Source organism: Gossypium hirsutum, chromosome A09, assembly GCF_007990345.1.
Source record: "Gossypium hirsutum isolate 1008001.06 chromosome A09, Gossypium_hirsutum_v2.1, whole genome shotgun sequence".
NCBI classification, from domain to species: Eukaryota; Viridiplantae; Streptophyta; class Magnoliopsida; order Malvales; family Malvaceae; genus Gossypium; species Gossypium hirsutum.
The window spans coordinates 72,129,638-72,147,558 of record NC_053432.1 but is presented as its reverse complement, the minus strand read 5'-3'; the positions used below and the strand labels follow the sequence as shown (position 1 = coordinate 72,147,558).

The 17,921-nt window shown below is 27.5% G+C and overlaps 2 protein-coding genes across 2 annotated transcripts; one reads left to right on the top strand and one right to left on the bottom strand.

Moving 5' to 3' along the window:
* Nucleotides 1-6,742: 6,742 nt before the first annotated feature.
* Nucleotides 6,743-11,863, top strand: LOC107889464 (probable carboxylesterase 15). The gene is made up of 2 exons (XM_016813890.2): nucleotides 6,743-7,613; nucleotides 11,495-11,863. The coding sequence occupies exons 1-2, from the start codon at nucleotides 6,925-6,927 to the stop codon at nucleotides 11,799-11,801; spliced, it is 996 nt and encodes a 331-aa protein (XP_016669379.2). The 5' UTR covers nucleotides 6,743-6,924; the 3' UTR covers nucleotides 11,802-11,863.
* Nucleotides 11,864-14,763: 2,900 nt separating this feature from the next.
* On the bottom strand, nucleotides 14,764-15,314 carry LOC121206038 (flavonol sulfotransferase-like). The gene is made up of 2 exons (XM_041076205.1): nucleotides 15,064-15,314; nucleotides 14,764-14,935 (listed from the first exon to the last, which is right to left on the bottom strand). Exons 1-2 carry the CDS (start codon nucleotides 15,312-15,314, stop codon nucleotides 14,764-14,766), a joined length of 423 nt encoding a protein of 140 aa, XP_040932139.1.
* Nucleotides 15,315-17,921: the final 2,607 nt, after the last annotated feature.

Sequence of the window (17,921 nt, the reverse complement as noted above, 5' to 3'; positions counted from 1 at the left end):
GTATATTTACTTAATAATATTTGATTTATTCTAAATATTTATAATTTTTAATTATAATTGTTTAATTCAATTCATCATTAGTAGTTTTAAATAATGTTAAGTTATGTTGCATTCCTTTTTATTATATATTTCGTTTCTAACTCTTTAATTGATTTTTAGGAGAAACTAAAGGAGAAGAAGGCGGAATATGAAGCGATTGCTTTGAGTGATAGTTCTGTTAATCTTGAGAACATTGATAACAGAATTATCACTGAAGTTTTGGGTCCTAAAAGGTACGGTCGGGTTTGATTTCAAGGATCTGGTGTTACCCCGACCCAATATTTTGGATCCGGCTCCTAGCAATACATGCCTTCTGGAAGTCAAGCTCAAGCTGAAGTTCAGAGGTTAAGAGACCAGATAGCTCAGATGCAAGCGAACACGATTGAGCAAATTGCCTAGGTTCAACGAAAATATGAAGAACTCCAGCAACAACTTAAAGCGGAGGCAGCAGAGAGGGAGGTAGCGGCTGCAGCAAGAGAGGCAGAGGCACAAGCGATGGTAGCAGAGCAGAGTAAAATGTACGATGACCTCCAGCTACAGCTTCAGCAGATGATGCATATGTTTCAGCAATCGCAAAAGCCGCCATCTTAGACATTAGTTTTCTTATTGTAAGAATGTTTTTAAGTTTTGTCACGTTTAACATTATTGTAAGAATATTTTAAATTATACTTTATTTATTAATTATATCATATATCTTTAGTTAAATTTGAAGTATCATTTAGAATTAATGTTTTTGGTTGTAATTTTTATGCTAAATTTGCGGTTTTTGGCTACATTTTATACTATATTTGTTGTATTTGGTTAGATTTTAATGCAGGAAGGGCTGGATATTGGTGAAAAGAAATATTGCAATTCTGCCAAAATTAGCAGCGTTTGTGGAAAAAGCACCGCTAAAAAGACGTGACTTTTAGCGGCGCTTTTCTCACAAATGCCGCTAAAAGTCATGACTTTTAGCGGCGCTTTTCCCACAAACACCGCTAAAAGCCGTGACTTTTAGCAGTGTTTTTTTCAATAAATGCCACAAATTTTTGTGGCGTTACCTATAGCAGCGTTTTAAAAAGCGCCACTAAAGGCTAAAAAAAGCGCCACTAAAAGTCTATTTTCTAGTTGTGAATGAACATTCAAATTATTTTCACATCAATAACATACATTTCAAGCATTTAAGAATATAATTCAAGTTACACGAACTTACCTAGCGAAATTGTAGAAATGTCAAGATTCAGGGACATTTTGGTAATTTACCATTTTCCCAATTTTCACCCGATCTTAAATTGACAATTTCATTCAATTTATTAATTTAGATAATAAAACAATTCATTCCCTTCAATTTGGTCATTTTGACATTTTTACAAAATTACCCCCTGAAGTTTTACTTTTATTCAATTTAGTCCTTAAGCCTAAAACATGCAAATTAGTCATGCTAGCTGAATATTCATATATATATTTTCCTCCTCCTCCTCTCCATTCCACATCCTTAATGTATATAACACACTTGTAAGTAACATTATCTATAATCTTTATTATTTACTTTTATGAATATTCAAGCTGTCTATCTATGTCTCAGTCACTAAATTATTTATATCTGGAGATCTAGAACTCCAAATTAAGATCATATAATTTTACATGAAACTAGACTCATATATATTCTTACCATAAAATTTTCAAAATTTTTGGTTTAGTCAATAAGTACAGTTTATTCTTTAAAGCTACCCCTATTCTGCTGTCTAACAGTTGTGACCCTTCTTCACTAAAAATTAATTATCTCCTCATACAGAATTCGAATGATGTTCCTGTTTATTTCTATTGAAACTATAACCATTCAAGATTCTAAAAATATAAATTTAGGCCCATAATTATTTTTCTCCAATTTTTGATGATTTTTCAAATTCAGAATAGGGGAACTCGAAATCATTCTGACCTTGTCTCACAAAATTTATTATATCTCATGATTTACAATTCCATTGCTTACATAATTTCTTCTATAAGAAACTAGACTCAATAATATTTAATTTCATATTTTATTCATCCTATAATTCGATTTATACATGTTTTGGTGATTTTTCAAAATTAGACTACTGCTGCTGTCCAGAACTGTTTTAGTGCAAGATATTAATTACCATGTTTATAACACCCTTATTTTCTTTTTCTACACTATTTCTCATCACTTTCTCTTATTTTCTCTTCACTAACATGACAAGAACATAAGACCATATATAAGAAAACTCTAAATCAACATCAATTCCATGCTTTTTCAACAATATTAAACTTAAAAATATATTGAAATCTTGATGTTCTTACCTTTTCTTATTGACTTCAATCTTTAACTTGATTTTTCTCTCTCCTCCAGCATCTATTTCTTGAATCCAACTTGATATTCTTGCTCCCCATCATCTCCTTGCTATCTTTCTCTCTTGATGGCTATGAAAATTCTTTCTATTTTTAGGTGAAAATAATGAATTTTTGGTGGAAGGACTAAATTGTAAAGAAATCAAACTTCTTTTCTTCTTGTTTGCATGGGAAAGGAAATGTGTTGTTAATTCTTCATCTTTCCTTCCTTTTATACTAAATAAATAATAATATAATAATAATAAACATCTCATAAAAATATTAATAAAATAATATTTATCTAATTAATTAATTTAAAATATCATCAACATAATCATTACATTTTAGAATTCTCTCTCTTACTAATTGACCATTTTTCCCTTCATGATCTTTTAGAATTCCATCCTTGAGTCATCACTTAATTTGATAAAATTGTGATTTAGTCCCTCATAATTTTTCACCTATTCAATTTGGTCCTAATTCATCAATTTTTCTTGGTTTTTAGATCATTCCACCCTTAAAATATTTTCACCATTAGTCCTTTAACTTTTTTATATTTACACTTCAACCCCTTAAATTTTGAGTATTTACTCTTGTGCAACAAGACTTTTCTCATCTTTGCAATTTAGTCCTTTCTTGAATTAATATATCATAATATACTTCCCAATATTGACATAACTCAAAAATTCCCTTTTTTTCACTTTATTTCCTTATTTTACTATATATGGATAATATTTTACTGTAAAAATTTTCGAGGTATTACAGTGAGTCCCACATTTTTTATTTTTAAAGTTTAAAATGTTAAATTTAACTTTCCAATGTAATCTTTTATGATTGATCAGTACATTCCAATTAAGTCTATAGCATAATAGCAATTATATATATTTTTTAATTTTATTCATGCACTGACCTATGCACCATATTCTAACATGTGTGGTCGGTGTTGGCCGGAACGAGCTGATGTGACTAATATGGACCGAAATTTTTACCGCTGAAGAAAAAAGTATTTTTTGTTCTACTTTAGAACTAAATGATATCAACTGATACGACCTAAATCGATGTGAAACCAATCACCATGATACACATCATTTCTCAAATCTAAAGCTGAAGGCACTAATTTAATGGTTTTAGTAAATATCAACTTTCATAAATCTTCCCTAAATAAGTTCATACATAAGTTGTCACTCATAAGCGATTAAGTGTATCCAATCAACACACACTTGACATGCATGGTCAACCAAACAAGTTGAAATTAATTCAGATACTTCATCATACTGTTAATCTCTTAAAGATTTAGATATCCATGGATTCCATGCAAAAAATACCAACAACATCAAATATTATCACCATTTGTGCCAAAAAAAGTGAATAGATTGAATTTAGAGATGCTCAATGGTGAGAAGAAATCCCAATATTTAGGTATCCAACTGTAGAATCCAAGATTTTTCTTACTACTTCGAGTACTTAATTGCAAATAAAAAGGAAAAGAAAAGTGCCTAAAATTAAAATAAAGAGAACGCCTTGTAATTTGTTAAGTATTGAAATGGAAATTACAACTATTGCAAAAATAAAGGAAAAGTGGGTATTAAACTAAAGAAAACCCTAAGCTAAAATAATAACAAAAATAGAAGCCTATCCTATCTATCAGACTTCTCTCCTCTCAATAGTTGAAAAATAACCGTTTTATACTAAGGTTTGAATAGAGGGTCGCAACCTTGCACAATGAGCTTCATGACTTTGCCTCAAATTTCTTCACTTTTTTCTTTGGTAATTGTCCTAAATCTGATTCAGCGTGGTGACCTTATACAAGGAATATCACAACTTACAAATGACAAAATGTCTTCTCTTCTCAATGAACCATGGGCTTCCTGACTCAACTTGGATGATTGGGCTTCCTTTCAAACAATCTTGAAGGTCGCAATGCAACTAAAAGTTATATTGTGACATTGAGGCAGGACTATGTACGAGTTCTTCCAAGTCAATTTTTAACATCGTGGTCAAGACACAAATGCCTATCTCAGCTTTGCATTATGGTTCAAAGTTTAGGGTCACAACCTTTAGTGGTTACGTGTCGCGACCCTTACTGTTGTTTTAGCTTACTTCTATATTTTTGGGCCCTTTTACCCATGAGATAAGCATAAATAATACGATATTTGACTTAAATACTAAAAAATTAAAGAAATGTAAAAAATGCACTAAATTATAAACTATAATGCATGGTTTTTTTTTCTTTTAATAAAAAAAGCTCTTAAAACATTTGTTTTAACAATAGGTAAGCTAAGCATAAGTGTGAAAAGAGTGTTAAAATGTATATCAATTATCCACTTATTAATTTTCACAAATGATATCGATTGTTTATATGTTTATATTAACGAGATGGATTAAAAACAAAATAGTTGGGCTTAAAAGTTAGACCTACTTTATTAAAGATCCTTCAAGAAAAAAGTGAGTTATATAATTTAAAAATAATTAATAAAAATTACATTTATAATCAAATTGGGCATATGATTGTCCATGTTCATTTGAATCTGGATAACCATTTGTCCAGATTTATTCTATATGCGTTCAAAACTATAGAAAGTTTAACAATTATAAAAAAATATTAATAATTACTAGAAGTCCTATCACACGCGTATGCGTGTGAAAACCACAAATTTAGAATACAAATATTTGTTTAAAATAACGTACAATAAATAATAAAATATATGGTTTAAAACTAATTAATAATAACACACGAAATATGTATGTTATTAAATTGAAAATTTAGATTAAATTGTTTACCATGGTGTTATCATTAATCTTAAGTCGGTGTCGAGTTAACTTGTGACATCAACTTAATCAAATACATTATTAATATATACAATTGATAAATGTAATAAAGTGTGTATAATAAAATTAAAATGTATAAAAAAAAGATTTAGTTTAGGGATAAATTAAAGGTTTTATTAATGCAATTGGCGTGGATTCACATCCCACTATATGCATATTTTTATTGGTATTTTTAAAGTGAAAAGACTAAAATACCCTCAAATTGTATTACTTATTTTAATTACGAAATGTCATTCTCGTAACTTTCTAACCGAGTTGGTGATCTTATTGAGGGTGACACCAACTCAATTAGGAGATTTATTAATAGTATGAATTTAAAATTATAAAAACTTAAAAAAATTCAAAATTTATATATAATTTTTATTAATAATATATACTCAAATTAAAAAGTTGAATTAATAATTTTTTATATTCAAATTTTGCATATATAAAAAATCTATATACAAAATTATTTGAATTTATATATACAAAATTCGAATTCAAAATTTTTAATTTTAACTTTTTAAAATTTGAATATATATAAATTATTAATAAAAATTATATATATATAACTTGATTTTTGTTAAATTTTAATTTTTTAATATTTTTTTAATTCTTAATAATTTCTAAATTTTTTATAATTTTTAACTAGAATAAATCTAGACAAATGATTTGTTTCGGATGTAATTTTTATTAATTATTTTTAAGATATTTTTATACTTGTTTTAAAATGATTGCCCTTTATAGTGAAACCGCAACTAATGTTACATTACGAAAAAAACTGATTAATTATTATTTTTTATCATTAAAGACTCAATAAGATATATATTTTTAAGAGCTCAATTAATTTTTTTTCATTTTTAGTAAGAGATGTTTTTTTACCCTTAAATCTTTTTCTCTTGAGATATTTTGCTGTCAGCTGCTTTTTGTTGGTGGTTTGGACCTCATGGGTCATGTAATTCTTGTGCCTTTAGCATTCTTTATGTGGGCAGTACAACAAGGATCATTATGAAAAGAGAGGCTTTTAGGCACTAATTAATAACGTAATGTTACAAGATATTGTTATTATAGACTTATTTGCATATGATATATTTTCTAATTTAATTTAATTTAAATAAATTTATTTAAAAAATTAAAAGTAACTAACTAATTAAAAGGAAAAAAAATTATTGAAATCTTTGCGGGATTTACTGGAAAAATCATAAGCGTGGGCTTTTTTTCTGTTTTAAAAATATTTAAAAATAAAAATATGAAAATTAAAAAATAATAAAAAAATATTTTTTATTAATTTTTTTGTAAAACTGAAAATACTGAAAATAATAGTTTTTAGCTTTAAATTAATTAAATGTAAAAAAAATTATTTTGCTTATCACGTTTTTTTATATTGATATGTTTTTATTATTAAAAAAATTATTTCTATTTATTTAATTCATATATATCAAGTGATAAAATATAATTAATGAAAAAAAAAAAGACACGGAAAAGAGGAACACAAAGAAGCAATGACAAAATTCCCTCGCAAATAAACATTAGAAGAGACAGCCAAGCTTATCTATCTATGGTCCATATTTTAGAAGAAAAAACGAAATTGAAGCACATGATGTTGATCCATCCCTCCATTACTATCATCCATTGCATTTACACCATCACCCCCTTTCCACTCTACAGTTTCTCCACTTTCAACCCTCTCTTTCTCTCTCTATATAAACCCCACCCATTCCCAACCATCTTCACCCAATAACTTAAACAATCATGGGTTCATTTCCTCACATAGTGGAAGACTGCTTGGGAGTCCTCCAAGTGTTGAGTGATGGCACCGTTTTCAGATCCAAAATCATACAATTCAACATGCCTGTCATCCGCGATCAGAACTCTGTGGACTTCAAAGACGCCATGTTTGACAAAACCCATAATCTCCATCTTCGAATTTACAAGCCCGCATCAGCCTCTAATTTTCCACCCAACGGTTGTCCTCGTAAGCTCCCCATCGTCGTTTTCATTCATGGTGGTGGTTTTTGTCTAGGTTCTCGTACGTGGCCTACCTGTCATAATTCTTGCCTACGCTTCTCGTCCGGACTCAACGCTGTAGTCATTGCGCCGGACTACAGGTTGGCCCCGGAGCATAGGCTGCCGGCAGCAATGGATGACGCAGCCAGTGCCATGAGGTGGTTGCAAAGTCAAGCTTTGAGAGAAAATGGGGTTAGTGATGCATGGTTGAACAGTGGCGAGGTTGACTTTGACCAGGTTTTTGTCTTGGGTGACTCGTCAGGTGGCAATATTGCACACCATTTGGCAGTTAGGTTGGGTGCTGGTTCGACCGAGCTGGCTCCGGTTCGCGTACGAGGTTATGTGCTGTTGGCACCATTTTTTGGTGGGGTGGTGAGGACAAGGTCAGAGTCGGGGCCTAGCGAAGCTTTGTTGAATCTTGATATACTTGACAGGTACTTTGTCATGGTTCCTTAATTACCCAATTCTAACAATATGTCAATAACATAGAATTTACTCATATTTTTCATTTAATTATTTATACTCCATTCATAATTTGTCTTATATAAATTTATATATAACCAATGGATTATACTACTACGTAATTATATAAGTTTAACCTCGATTGTTTAATAAATATAACCATAATTAAAATTCTTATTAAATATCATAAGAATATATGATTGTTGTTTAAACAACTATTTTATGAATACATTGTTTAATATATCTCATCTAAATATTCGACATATATAGGTATATTTATTTAGGGAATGAAACAGAACTTATGCATAACTAATTAAATGAAGAAAAAGAAAACTAATTAAATGAAATAGTGATTCATTGAAAGAGACTTGAGTTAATTTTTTGGCATTCTCTTTAAGGATTGTTCTCTAACCGATTCGACCGCATGAAAATTAAAAATAAACGATTGAGACCTTGATAAATGATTCTTTTTTCCTCTTCAAATATTGCCCCATTTTGGGCTCTTCCTCCAACCTAATTTGCTCCTTTAAATTCACCTCTTTTCTCTTTCAACAAGCCAAAGTTTTGTTATCGGTAAAATCCTTTTTACTTATGAAGAGATTGACATTTATTTCAAGTCTTCTTACTTATTTTTCTAAAAGTTTTTGTTACACTTTTTTTTATACCGTATTGAAAATAAAAAAAATGGGGATCACATCATTGGAATATATATCAAACAAGTATTTGATTAAAATATTTATTTGGTTAATAATGTGGTGGGGTTACTTGTTACAATAAGTAGATCAAATTTAATAAGAATAAAATATTTTTTTATTTTATTAATTAAATTTTTAAATAAATACATTTAAAAAAATTATATTTAAATAATTTATCAACTACAACTAATACAAACATAATTGAAAAGTCACAAACAACATGCAAAATCTAAAACAATAATTGTTTTGTGAAAAATTCATTCATACTCGTGTAAAACTTAAAAAGTGGTTTTATATCATCTCATAACTTTATATATGAAAAATCCAACCACTAAAATTATTTTGTTACTTAAGTTCACACAGTTAAAATAAAAAAAAATACTCATTTAATAGCTGTGTAACAAAAAAAATAATATTGTAATTTATTTCAAATCTAAATTTAATAAAAAAATTTTAACAATATCAAAAATTAAACTTATATTTTTTAAATCTAAAAAAATAAATAAAATAAAACAACTAAATTCCAAAAATATAAATAAGCTAAGAACTTAAGTTGAATATCATTTTATATAATAGGACAGGTTTACAAATATTTTGAGAGGTTGAATCCCACGAATAGTGATTTAAAGTCTAGTTAATAATAATGAGAATCATGACCATATATATATATATATGCTCACTTAAAGTCTTAAGAAAGTTGGATTGGATATGTTGGTTGCCAGTCTTCATAGTGAATTTCATTTTTATTTACAAGTAAATATTGATATTCCCAAGGATATAACTGTTCAATTTGAATAAAAAAGAGAGAGTAGAAAACTGGGCTATTTCCGACACTTATTCCAAAATTTAGGCTTAATTTATTTATACTAAAAATATTTTTATGTTGTGGCCAATATATATATATAGAGGGAGAGAAGTAATTTAAAGAAGTTTCTATTATATCAATGAAATGGTAAGACATACTTTATTTTAAAAAGAAAAACCATATTCAAACTTTATAAATAATATTATTACAAAACATAGTTATAAAACTATAAAATACTTGGATTATAAAAAAAAAAAAACAAACTTGATTTAGAAGGTTAAAAAGAGTAAAAGACAAATTAAATCATCTCATACAGATTTACAAATTTCAGGAAAAAAAAAAACAAAACCTAAAATCTCGTATGAAACAAAGCCGGCTGTCCAAAAAGGCTGAAATGGTGGAGGCTCTTATCAATAAAAAGGCAAGGCAATCTCACCTACACCACAAAAATATCAAATTATCAATCACCTTTTTAACATGTGATCCTTCCACTTATTCAACATTTTTTAACTAATAAATATTAAAAAGCTAAACATTAATAAATTAATAATATGCAATTCTACATTTATTTTCAGATATCACATGTAAATTAAATTAAATTAAAATTAAATAACACATAAATTTTTTATTTTAAATAAATTAATTGAGCAATTTTCTAGTACCTAATTAGAATAAAGAATAATTGTTAATATTTTTTTAACATGGTTTTATCAAATTTAGTATTTATATAACCTTATTGAAAATTATACATTTATATTCACCAAAAAATAACTTACTATCTAAATCAACAACATTAGCATATGTTCATGCTTATTAATTTTAAATCAACGGTATATTTTTATATAATATTTTAAAATATTTTAAAATTTTAAAATATGAATACACTATCACAAATAATTATTAATTCAAGTTTATTTTAAATATTATTTTTTTATTCTTAATTTGTATTAATCATAATACAAAATATAAAGATTTTAAAAAAAAGTAAGCATTTACATATATTGTTTTACTTTCTTAATCATGATATTTCTAAAGTGTTAAAAATATTTGTACAAATTTATGAAAATTAAATATAATATATATTTGATTGATACATATAATCAAGCTTATGCATTGCAAAAGAGAATTAAAATATATTTCATTAATTTTAGAAAATAAAGTAATGTTAAATTCTTTTTTCAGTTTTTAAATGGATTTATTAATTAACAGATTCCACTCTAATAACTAATGACAGGTTAATTTTTTTAAAAAAAAACCTTTAAAAATACTACATCTTATTTAAACAAGTCTTTATATTAATTGGTTTTCACTTATGAAATTCCTTAATTTTAATTGAATTAATAATATTTAATTAAATATGTTATTATTCTCTAAACTTTAATAAAATTTAGAATTGTTGATGTGGTTAAAAAATAAAATCTTCTTGTTTTTTTATTTAAGAATCTTAATCTAATTATTAAATTTATAAGTATTGTCCGTCAAAATTTGTTAATCTGATTTGTTAGTTGGACTATCCTCATGTTAAGTAGAATATGATTGATAGAAAATAAATATGTTAATTTAATAAATTTTAACAGAAACTACCGAAGATGATAATGATTAGATTAGAATTTTTAAATTAAAAATATAAAATGATTGAATTTTTAATTTGTTAATTTGACATTTATTTTAATTTATTTGTATACATGTTAGAGTTTAGAATTAGATTTGAGGTAAAGAGGTATGTGATTAAAAGTGTAGAATAATAAAATGAGATAGTGGTTAAAATCCTGATCAGCACTCCCCCAGAACATTTTAGATCATCATCAAAATCTCTCTTTGTCCTTATCTTTGAAAAGGGGTTTTTTCCATAGCTATCTAATCTAATCTTTCAAAAGGAACCTTTTTTGTTTTCTTTTGGGATGATAGTTATCAAAAACTGTAGGAGGATTATGTAGTTGTGATGTTTTGGAAAGTTCGCAATTTGGACTCCTTTGCGCATGCTTCATTTGATTCCCTCCTTCTCTTCCTTTGTATTTTTGTCAACAAGCTCTTCATTTTGCCGCAATCTCCATCTTATTGCTCTTTACTGTTCAATGAAAAATCATGTATGGATTCAAAAGAAGTCATAATGTTGAATAAAGGAAAGGGATTATCATATCTTTTGAGATCCAAAGCTTTAAAATCACATACTTGCTCAATATTATCTTTAAAAGATAATTATAAAAATTAATTCAACTTTAATCAATCTCATGTGAGTGTGAAAATTAAAAATAAAAATCTTTAAGTATTTCTCTTTAAATTATATATGTATGTGGGTTACAAAATTACAACCTACAAACCATATTATATTGTTGACTGAAATGAGAAGCAGGTTTTGGAGGCTATCAATGCCTGTAGGAGAGACAAGAGACCACCCATTAGTGAATCCATTTGGGCCCTGGAGCCCTAGTCTGGAAGCAGTGAAACTTGACCCTATCTTGGTCATCGTGGGCGGCAGTGAGTTGTTGAAAGACAGGGCTGAGGATTACGCCACCAGATTAAAAGACATGGGCAAGAAAATTGAGTACGTCGAGTTCCATGGCAAAGAACATGGTTATTTCAATTATCATCCATATTCTGATGCTGCAATTCAAACTCTACAACTTATCAATACATTTATGTCTGCCAACTCTGTTTGATATGTATAAATATGTTAAAAACACAATTTTAAAGTTATTTAGTTATGTAGCTATTTTGGATTAAGATTTTTCTTTATTTTCCGGCTGGCATTTCTTGAAATTAGATTACTAGAAATATTTCATGTATGTCGAAACATTTAGTTTTTTTTTTTTTGTATGTGTGAAAGAGTGATCCTATCATTGGCTGTTAAACTTTCTCTTTTCTTTCCTTATATTTTCAAAGTAATGTTTTGAAATTTCAATACTAACAGCAGTCTTGTATAAATATAATATTCGATGTCAAATGATCTAAAATTCATTTCATTATCGTAAACATTTTTAATTTTGTCTAGGCTTTTCAATTTTGAATTTTTGAAGCTTTGATTTTGCTAAAATAGAGTTCTACATGGACTTGTAACTAAATTAATTTATTAACTTAGCTTTAGTTTTAAAATTAAAATGTTGGTTTCAAGGTGAATTTCATTCAAAATTTTGGAGGTGGAAACTGAATTAATGGCCAGTTTTGAAATGAAAATTATGTCCTGATGTGATGGTTAAATGAAATTCATTCAGATCCGAGAGGTTAAAACCCAAACTTCTTCTGCAGTGCCCAATTTTTTAAAACATATTTCGTTTAGGGTCTAATTTCATCCTTGCCCAAACTCGATTTCAGAGGCCTAGAATCAATGTTTGGATTAAGGTCCAAAGTCCATCAATTTTGGTCCAATTTCAAACCAAATTGATTAGACCCATTTCTAGCGGCCCAAAATTTTAAGCCCGTGACAAAATTTATTATATTTTATATTTATCAATTACCTACTATATTTATTTTTATCTCCTATTATGATATATGTACAATGAAATTGCGAATTTTAAAGAAAGATTAGGGAAATAGATTGATTTTAGAGAGAAAATATGAAAACGCGTCCTATAGGGCGTGCATTCAGTCACCTCAATTGAAAGCTTATCTTACAAGGCGCGCTTTCTGAATTTTTTGACATATCAACTCATTTGGTCAGATGTTTAAATGTTAATGGTTTTGTCATTGAGTTGCAAGTTTGAATCCTCTCATTCTCACATTTGTATTTTTATTTCACGTTATTTCAAGCTTTGTTTTTATTTTTAATTATTATTTTTAACACATTAATTCCTCTGGTTAGATGGTTAAATAATATTGATTTTATTTTTAAGTCGCATTTTTTATTCCTCCTTTAAACTCATTTGTAATTTTTATTTTTAATGAATAAATATATTGTTTTCAAGTTTTTAAATTTTTTATTCATATTTTTAATTAATAAATTTTTATCTATAAAATCAAATAATTATTGCAAATTATATAATAAAAATATATTTTTGATAAAATTGATATTTATCATTATATTAAATATATTTTATTTTTTAAAAGCATCAACTAAATTTTTTTATATATTTTTCTTTATATAATATATATATGTGTGTGTCAAATTCTCCATCTATATTGTGGGTATTTTTTATATATTTTTCTTTATATAATATATATATGTCAAATTTTTCATCTATATTGTGGGTATGGTGATTTCTAATATTATAAAATCAAATAATTATTTCAAATATCATTATTATTTTTATATATAAAATATTTCAAATATCATTATTTTTTCATCTACATTGTGGGTATGATATTTCAAACATTTTTATATGTTAAATATTTCAATTAATTATATCAAATATCATTATGTTTATACGTAAAATATTTTAAATACACATACAAAAATATATAATATACTAAAATTTACTACACTCATGATATGGATTGAAAAAAAATATTGCACATATAAAAATTATATTTACCAAAATAATTATATTTGGAAATAATTATTTGATTTTATAAATAAAAGAGTTAATAATTAAAAATTAAAAAAAAAAACTTGAAAACAATATATTTATTAATTAAAAAAGCTTCAAACAACGTGGAATAAAAAATAGAAATATACTTAAAAGAGAAATCAGACCTAATAAAAAAAATCAATGTTATAAAAAATAGTAATTAAAAATAAAAACCAAGCTTGAAATAACATAAAATATAAATATAAATATGATTAGGAGAAAGAATCAAACTCGGCTTAAGGACAAAATCACTAATATATTTAATCATCTCACAAAAAGGGTCAGATAATTTGCCATGTAGGATATATTTTCTATTTTTCTTTAAAAAATCAATATTTCTCTAAATATTTTTTAAAATCAGCAATTTCTCTGCTCATGATATATTATTTTATATTTAAAAAAAACCATAAAAACAAATGTAAAAAAGCGTGTGGATGATAAGATTAAAGGGAAAAAAAGGTACGATAATAAAGAGCATCTAATCAGAATTCATAGGTGCTTCTGGCTTTCCAATATTGTTAGCCAGCTTCTTACCATTCATATATCATAAAAAAAAATGCCATGTTTGGCTTGTAGTAATAATGTTAAAAGTAGAAAGTAGAGTTGATTCAGCCTTGAAAATCACAGATTGGTTCCAAACAAGGAACTAACTTCTCATTTTCAACAATACATTGGAAATGGAGCAAGCAAACAAACAAACACAACACATATCTCAAGAATATTGGAATCTTCGACTTTATTAACTAACAGCAAGCAAGCTATAATCAGACTCAACCACGATGCCTTCACTCCAATTACCAGGGGAGGGGTTAATCATGAAAACTGAAGCCAGTTCCAGCAAAAGTTTGGTCCATGAGCTTGTCTAAACGCTCCGCCATCTCAATTGTTAGATAATTCTTCCAATCCCCAACCTTGCCTTTCCTGAAGCAGAAATTGTTTTCAACTTTGGCCTTTGTTTGTTGCTTTACCCCCGTCTTGTTTACATCCAAGTTGCTCAGATTCTCAAAACTGCATAGCCTCACTATTTCCTGCACTGCTCCCGCTTCTTCTTCCTCCCGTGAAATAGGGTGCCCCATGAACTCTGCCAATTTCTTCACATATGGCTCCGTGTCTTTCATCATTTCTTCATATTTGAGGAACAGAACCTTGTCTTCATGGTCCATATAGGGTCCATAGACTTGCTTTCACAGGAAAGATCGAAAGCCTTCTCCAGGGAAAGGTAATCATCTTTGTTGGGAGCTCGCTTGGCTAGAAAATGATACAGTGAAACGAATGCATCCTTTGGCTCCCTACAAATGTAAACAACTTTGCAGTCAGAGTTGAGGAGAGACTTTGGCAAGGCATGGTAGGGTGTTTGGTGCCGATTAGAGGAAGACCGGGGTCGCAGATATCTAGCTTCTTGCCGGAATTGGATCACGTGGGAATGCAATCGTGAGAGACCTTGCTGAGCAAAGGACTGGTGGACGTGTCGTAGCGGGTTCGAGTAACGATGGCAAAGGTGAGAGCCTTGAGCCAAGTGGTGCCACTTTTAGAGGCACTACACACAAAGATATCAGTTGGTTCAGCTCTGAAGCCTTCTTGAGCCAATATTATATCTTCTATGAAGTTAGGGCTGCACCAAAAGCCTTGGTATTGGTAGAGTGGATACCCAGCGTTCCAGCCAATCATCTTTAGGCAGGTTCCCAAGTGAATCACACTGGAAAGGGCTACACTTATTAATGTAGCCTGAGAATCATATAGACTGCATCCCTTTTAAAATGTTATTTCGTTTGGATGGAAGGAAAATTAAATTTTAATAAGATTTAATATCTCTTTTTACCTTGATTAGTTAACCGACTTAAGTTATCATTAATTAAATTAACTCGTTTTTTTATAAATTTTTATTTGTTAATTTTATATAATTTATATAAAATAAATATAAAACAGAATTAACTGAATTAATCGAATCAAGTTCAAATAACTACATCCATAAACAAGAAAAGCCAGGAACTTTCTTTTAAAACCCAGGAATATTTTTTAAAAAAACCTCCATAAACCCAGAATTTAAACAAAAAATAGAAAACCAACCAAGATCCAAAACCCAAAAACAGTACATCAAGAGAAGAATAACATAGTTGCGTAACTTTGATAAAAATTCAAATTTCCGTTAAAAATGATGTATTTTTCACAGTTAAATTTAAATTGATTGAAAATCTTAAAATCAAACAAGAATTTAAAGTACTATTAAAAAAAAAGATCGAATTCACCGGAAATTTTCTCTCTCAAAAAAAGTAAATATAATTAAAAAATTATATAATAAAATTGCTAGAAATATATATTTTTTCTTATTTTGCTATCTAATTTTTTTATCACACTTTAATAATTAAATTATCAAATCATTTAAAAGAAACTGATTGAGATATGGCAGCAATTAAAATATGTGCAATTTGACACATCCAATTAAGATTTCTTAAAATTAAAACATTCAAAATTGAAAAAATTATTTAAACAAAAAAAATTAATTTTTATTTTTTAAAATTATATTATTTTTTAAAATAATTTTAGAAATGGTTTTTTATAAAAATAATATTAAAAATTAATTAATTATAAAAATAGGGTGGGTGAATTTTTTTTTACAAAAAATGGGGTATATGTTATAGTGTCACCCATGTCGTCTGATACACTGACGGCACTATTCAACTTTTTAGTCAATCATGCAGTAATCATCATGCTTTTTAAAAAACATATATGTTATTCTTTGGCCCTCAGCCTTAAGCCCTACACAGATCACTTAGTTTTATCATTGTATTTTATTTTAAAAAAAGATTCGGATCACACAATTCTAATATTTATGATAAGAGAATCGATAGAACAAAAAATGACAAATTCTTTGATTTTTTGATTGAACATAAAAATAAAAAAATGAGCAATTCTAAATTCTATAAGGTTAAATAAAAAATTGATTAATCATTTGATATAATTGCTATGCTTAGTGTAAGACTCGTTGGGTTTTTTAGGCTTAGGATTCAAAACAAAATGGGCGGACCACAATATAAGCTAATAACTACGACACTAATTAAAAGACAAAACCAATCTAATTATGAATAGATCGAAATTGTGAAGCAAAATAAAAAGTATGTGGATAAATAGAAGGATGAGAGAAAGAGAGAAACAGAAATGACAATGAAATGATATAGGATTCCAATGTCCATGAAGCATCTCATAAAGAGCAATGTAATAGAGCATCAATAGAGATTCATCAATAATTAGATGAATATCTGTTCATTGGAGAAAAAATCAAGAGCCTTAACTTAAGTCAATAAAGACTGGAGAAGGTTGACTCAAGAACAAATTTTATTTTTATTTTATTAAATAAATAAAAATATTAAATTAAGGTTAAATTGGAGAATTCAGACCTAAGCATTAATCGAGAGTGATGGGGACGACGGAATCCATGAATGAGGAGGATTCTATTAAAAACGAATCATAAGGCAAAAGAGATTAGATCATAAATTTTTCCAAGAATAACATAGATTTTTAATAATTTTATATCAGAAAATACTATAAGTGGAAGGGTTTTTAGAATTTAATTTTTATTTTATTTTCTAAATAACATATTTGAATGTATGAAGTAAAGTAATCAGTACTATATCAATAAAAGTATCATTTTTATCTTGGTATCAGTATTGATGTGTTTCGAGTTTATTAATATGTGTACACATATTTATAGTCTAATTTTTGGTTTATTAACAAATTATATATTATATATACAAGAAAATATATCTCAATTAGGTTCATTTAAATATATTTACATGTCAATATAAGTTTTAAAATTAACTAGTTGCCAACAAATCTCTCAATATATGGCAAGAGCATTATATTGTAGGTACGAGAATTTGAGAAAAAGACTAATTTTAATAAGTTAATGTAATAATTATATTTAATTTTAAATGTAATTATAGAAAAATTAATGGGTAGGTTCAAATAAATAAAATCGATATAGACGACTGAAATATTATGTATACCATGATATTATGAATGTTTATTCCTAACTAGGAAGCCTTACAGCAAAAATGAATATATATATATATAATAGAGATCACATTTTTTTTCTTTGAATTTCCTTATTTTCATATCTTCCCTTCGTAATCGGTTTGATCAAACTCTGTGTATCAGTTTCAAAATTAAAAAAATAAATAAATCAAAATCCCATCATGGATTTTGTTGTCAAAGTTAGCCTATCAGTTTATCTTAAGAGACTAACATTCCTCACGTCATAGATCTAAACCCACTTTT